The sequence below is a fragment of the Sinocyclocheilus rhinocerous genome, unplaced genomic scaffold (assembly GCF_001515625.1).
Source record: "Sinocyclocheilus rhinocerous isolate Xijiao unplaced genomic scaffold, SAMN03320098_v1.1 scaffold421, whole genome shotgun sequence".
NCBI classification, from domain to species: domain Eukaryota; kingdom Metazoa; phylum Chordata; class Actinopteri; order Cypriniformes; family Cyprinidae; genus Sinocyclocheilus; species Sinocyclocheilus rhinocerous.
This window is the reverse complement of record NW_015656177.1, coordinates 613,653-619,606: the sequence shown is the minus strand read 5'-3', so window position 1 is coordinate 619,606 and position 5,954 is coordinate 613,653. Positions and strand designations below refer to the sequence as shown.

Below are 5,954 nucleotides of genomic sequence, written 5' to 3'. Positions count from 1 at the left end.
ATGAAGGTAATGAAGATCGTTTTTCTAATGGCCTCAGTTTTATTCCCTCTTTCTCTGTACCTCTCATAACAGGTCCAAAATAGGCCTTGATACAAGCCTCCACAAATAAGCCTCTACAAATTCTCTGCAAACATGTCTGCTGGATCGCCAGTGAGCAACAAAACTTCCCCTAGCACATCTCCACAGCCCCCTCTAAGCCCAACGGCACAGTCAGACATAGAAGGTCATGAGGGCCCAAAGCCTACTCCTGTAGCCTCTTTGCTTTCCTTACCATGTTGGGCTACCCAGGCACTATGTGATTTAGCAAGATGTGAAACAGACCTCAGACGACTGAGGGAGCAACATGTGACTGAAGCACAGACAGTAGGTCGAGGTGTGGAGCGTGCACTGCTTGGAGCACAAAGGGAGGAACGTCGTCTACTGGAAAGGGTAGAACAGGATCACCGGGACCTACAGCTCAGACTAGAACAGGTGCAGAGGGACAATGGAGCAGCCATAAGGGTTGGACAAAGATTGATTGACCAGCGATTATATAAAGTCATTAAACTTCGAGAGCTAATAAAGAAATGTGGTGGTGATGGTCATAAAGATCGAGAGTGGGATCTGAAGCGGGACCAGCTTCTTAAGGGTGTTGCAGAAGTAGTCCAACCTTGGGAAGTCTCGCTTACACTCAATCGTGCATCTTTTAAACCAAGTGCCCAACCAAATGCTGTAACTTTTGGTGAAATCAAAATACAAGACCACAATGTCCATTTTCCTGTTGGAGGCTGTGGGCAGCAGGGGCAAATGTGTTCCCTCCATGCCAATGAAGCACACGGTGTGGCTAATGTCAGTGGAGAGGGCCAGAGCACACCTGATGGAACAAGTTCTGGACAAAACCAAGTCCTATCTCCAGGGCCTAATCCAAGGCACTCATCCAATAGTAGTGGGAACTTGAGGGTTGTCCGGAAGCTCCGTTTGTCAGCCCGAAGTGATGAAGAATCAGGGGAAGAGGTGAAACGTCAGTCACCACAACTGCATCACAGATCCCATAAACAAGTCCCATGTGAACGTGATTCATCACAGGAGGATGAGTGTGAATCTCCTTCATCTGAATGCAAAGGAGATGAGCTCTTTTTGGCTGTACCATCACTTAGTCATGGCGAGTCAGAGGGTGAGGATTTTGCCTGTATACAAAATGGACCAATCACACAGTTTGCTTCACAGAGAGCAAGAAGGCAACGAGAACTCTCTCCATCTCCAGAACAAAGTCATCAAGAACAAGGTGACTGGTTCTTGCATCAGTTTGACCATAAATATCATGCAAGAAGGACTGGATCTCCATCACCACAGAGCCCCAGAGAGATCATCTCTAGTCAAGGCAGCAACAACCACTTCCTTCGTGGCAGGTCTTGTTCTCAATTAAGTGCATCCTCAGATGACCACCCACAAAACCGTGCACCATCCCCTGCAGACAGTGTCGATTCTGGGTACACTTTCATTGTCAGCTCCCCCAGAGATTTTACCAATTCCCTGCGTCCTACTGCTCGCCTCTCCAGATCGGCTGCTGACCTTTCCTACTGCAACAGACCCCTCAGTGAAACCAGAACACACCAATCAAGCATATGGAGTGTAACTAAGAGTCATATGTCCTCACTCTCAAGCCCCACCTTCCAAAAACGAAATGAGGTATCACGGACTAAATCCTGTCCCAGTCATGGTAACTTCTCTCAAAAGAACACCCGACAACATGCTTCATGTTCCAGTAGAGTGTCTCGTTCACTCTCTATGTCTGTTATCGATAACTCATCTCAGAAAAGACTGAACCACTTTACATCAGGACGGCAGAATTCTCTAAATGAGAACCGATTGCGTGGAGAGAGGAGTGAGCCAGCACTTCTAGAGTTAGAGGAGGATGCTGAATCATTAGCACCAGAGCAGGTGCGTCTTGTCCGGCAGTTTGGTAAACAAGGCTCAGGACGTGCTGATTTCACTCTGCCCAGTGGTGTCCACGCAACACTGCAAGGTCAGCTGTTCCTTGTGGATTGTGGGAATGCTCGTGTCCAGGTAACTGATGCCCATGGCAATATCCTACAACAAGTGACTTCTCCAAGTAATGACTTGGGAGGCTCCTCACGACGTTGTCGCAATTACTTTGATGTGGCTGTTAATGCCAAGGGTCTGATTGCTCTGAGCTGTGAAGCTGAAAGGGCTCTCCTGATCCTTAGTCGGCATGGGCGTCTCCTACAAACATTTGGAGGGGGACCCTACATTGCAGGAGTACCTCGAGATGAGTTGGAAGCGCCGAGGGGAGTGACAGTCACCCAAAGAGATGAATTCCTAGTTGCAGATATACGAAAGGGTACTCTTACAGCACTAAAACTTGAACCTAAAACCGGCTCCAGATTGGAACGCACTGTGGTGACCGGTTTCCACAGGCCTTACCTGGTCGCAGCATGTCTGCACTCTGGTCTGATTGCAGTGTCTGAGCGAGGCAGTGAAATGGGGCAGGAGCCTTGTGTGAAGATTTTAGGACCTGGATGGGACACCCTACGAATCCTGGGTGTTTGTTCTAGCTTAGGGCCCATACTCTCCTGTCCTTGGGGCCTCTGCATTGATAAGGATGGGTCTGTTTTGGTGGCAGACTGGGGAGAAAAACACCGGGTGCTTCTATATCCTTCTGAAGGGGCAGGACGAGTTATTGTGTCTGATGGACTTAGCAGCCCTCGTGGACTGGCACTTTTACCTAATGATCTCCTAGTTGTGTCAGACAGCATGCACCACTGCATTAAGATTTATCAGTACAAATGAAGAGTTGCCACACAAAATTTAAAAGAAAAGAAAAATGTCACATAATGAGATGATTATTTAGCAATATATATATTTAATTTACTATTTGCTGCCAGTGCAACATCATATTGCATGATGTATAGCAACGGTTGACAACCTGCAATAAGCAAGAAGAGTAGTAGAGATGAGTATTATATGTATTTAGTTGTTTATTTAAAAAAACATTGAAATCCCTCTAATATACATGCCAAAATAACCGCTTAATGTAATCCTCAGTCACAGTCTTTAGGGTGCTTTCACACATGGCCTGTTGTTTCGGAACCTGGCGCGTTTCCCCCCCTAGCTCGGTTCGTTTGGGCATATGTGAACACGGCAATCGCGCCCGGATCCGCGCCAAAACAATCGGTCCGAGATCGCCTGAACGAGGTGGTCTCGGCTCGATTGAAAACGAACTCTGGAGCGGTTCGGTTGTAGTGAGAAAGCAATCCGATCCAACGGACCAACGAACCAGGCTATATCACAATTTATGATGGGTAATTACGTAAGTTCCGTGAAAAGCATTAGCTTTGTTGTTTTGCTAATACCTCAAAATGAACCTGTGAATTATATATATATATATATATATATATATATATATTACATTTTATGCTTTCTAAAATATATAAATTTATATATGTGTAAATGTCTTTGTGTGTTCTTAAAATATAACATTAAAAAGCTTCTCTATTTGAGCACATCTGTTCACCATTAGTATACTTGGCCCTTGAATAGCAACAGGAATGTAACTACTGAATGTGAAATATTCTTGGTATGACGGTGAAATCTTAAAAAGTGAACCAGAACCACTGGAATCTCTTGAATAATTCTGGAATTTTTTCCTAGAATCCTCAGAGTTCTGTAATGACTCGTTGCATGAGTGAGTCTCTCAAAGCTCAGCACAAATTTGGTCCGTTTAGAAACTTTGCCGTGTGAAAGCGAACCGCACCAAGAATAAAAAGCAACATTGTAATAATTTTAATCCCTGTTTCGGAACAAAGCAATCGATCTACAGGTGTGAAAACACCCTTAGTTACCCATCAGTATGCATACTTTTACTTGTGCAACCGACTGATAGCAACGTACAGACCAGTTTGGGATGTAATCCAAGTATTAGTACATGTAATATTTTGTGGGATATTTTATTGGGGTGGAGGTGATATATGTAGATGTGTGTGTGTGTGTGTGTGTGTGTATATACATATAACCTCACAAAACACTTCACATAGTCACAAAAGAGTTTGGAAAAATTGTATTTACTTTTTCATAGACAAGTCAGACTGAATGCAGTAGGTTGACTAACCTAGGAGTTTGTGTGTTGTGCTTTGAAATTTGTTTTGAATTCCTGGTGATTTTTTCTTTCTACTGCACTCTTTTGTCTTGCACTATATGCTATTGACACTGAAGAACCTTGCCAGCAGGAGGCAGTAATGATACATAAACATGTTAATGCGTTTCTTTAAAGGCTTTGGAAAGGAACTTTCATCAGTGAACTGAATGAAAATTTTTTTTTTTTTAATGCTCAAATAAACACATTCATAAAACCAGTGCATAGAATGGATTTGAAGCTAGGCTAAACACATTCTCTTGGCTTGTTCAAAAAAAAAAAAAAAAAAACTGGATGGCTTAACCTCATTTCACACAGTACAAAACTTGATAGAAATATGTTTCAAGCTTTGTGATATCCTTCCTCTGCCCTAAAAATGGTTTGTTATTCAACAGAAAGGTTTTCCTCTCCCTTGTTTACACTGTCAGAGGATGTGGTGTCTCCTTGTTGGTCAGGAAGTGGAGCCTTGTCTTTGACTGTGTATGATTGAAGCCGGAATGAATTCAAATAAGGTTTTCATCACAAGTCGATACATCTTTTTGCCTCATGTGCAATGAATGACCTTTAACAGTGGTTTGAAACACTTTTATAGCAGATAATCTGTTTATTTGTCAGGTCACAATAGTGTGCGATGTGGAATTGTGAGAAAACACAGGCAGATGAACTTCCCAGAAAGAGAAACCCGTTCCACCTGTTCCATTCTAAAATTGTTTTAGGAAGCCTCTTACATTGAATATTTAACCATAAGCATTTTAATAGGTAACAATTATTACATTCCTGTAGCTAAAAATGCCAGTCATGGATTTAATTCACAGGGAATGAATTAATTAATTGAATGTATATTTTTAATACATCCTGAGTCCCTTTGGATTTTTTTGTAAAGCTAGATTCAGTCTTAATAAATTCTGGTCTGCATTATTATGACAACAGGAATAATAGAAAATGGTTTTAAACTACCATTTGGTCTGAGAGGTCCCATGGTTGCAATGAAAAAGTCTTCTGGTAAAGAATGATATTCAGAAAAGAATGTTAGATGGCTCTTAAGATTTTCAAATAAAAACATATCCTGCAGCGTCTACAAGAGAGAAAAAAATCCCACCTATAAAAGAACAAGTTCAAGTTGTCCTTCATTATAGAGGAACGCCTGAGTTTGCAGTTTGTCTACAAAACCCAAAACCACATCATCCCAGATAGGGTAAACACTAGTTATGTCTTGAAAAAATAAAATAAAATAAAGAACACAGATAACCAAATTTCGAAATGAAAATGATATGCTTTAAAATGTCTCAGAGAATTTTAAATAGATGATAATGACATAGTAAACTTTTTGATATTACGTTTATGAGGTCTAGCTTGTAACAGTAAGTTTCGCCACAAGTCTCAGTATGCATATTTGAGATCCTCACACAACCTATAATAATGTGATTATAAATAAGTAATAATTATTCATGTGGAGCAGTTGTCTCTATTGTTTGTGTTGTGCATATCTTAAGAAAATGTACCATTTTTTCCCTTGTAAGAATAAACATTTCCTTGTAGTGTTTGTTTGTGTGCAAGTTTCTTGAATAAGAGTGGCTAGTGTGGGTGTTTTGTGCTGTATCCTGGTTACTGTGTGTACTGTATATTACAGTATGAACAGCATCTGTATCTGTGTCTGTATGTGCAACAGGCAAAATGCCAAAAGAGTGGCATTTTGCTTGTTGTTGCACACACCGCCTCAGTTGTTTGCTTTGAGGGGATTTATGGAAGTAGCAAGTAAACTTTAGAGGGGCAATAAAAAATACCTCTCACAGGGAGAGATGAGTGTGAGAGAGAGTGGGGG

The 5,954-nt window shown here is 41.7% G+C and overlaps 1 protein-coding gene across 1 annotated transcript; it reads left to right on the top strand.

Moving 5' to 3' along the window:
• On the top strand, positions 1 to 2,790 carry LOC107719821 (uncharacterized). The gene is made up of 2 exons (XM_016527357.1): positions 1 to 6; positions 97 to 2,790. The coding sequence occupies exons 1-2, from the start codon at positions 1 to 3 to the stop codon at positions 2,788 to 2,790; spliced, it is 2,700 nt and encodes an 899-aa protein (XP_016382843.1).
• The last annotated feature ends 3,164 nt before the right edge of the window (positions 2,791 to 5,954 follow it).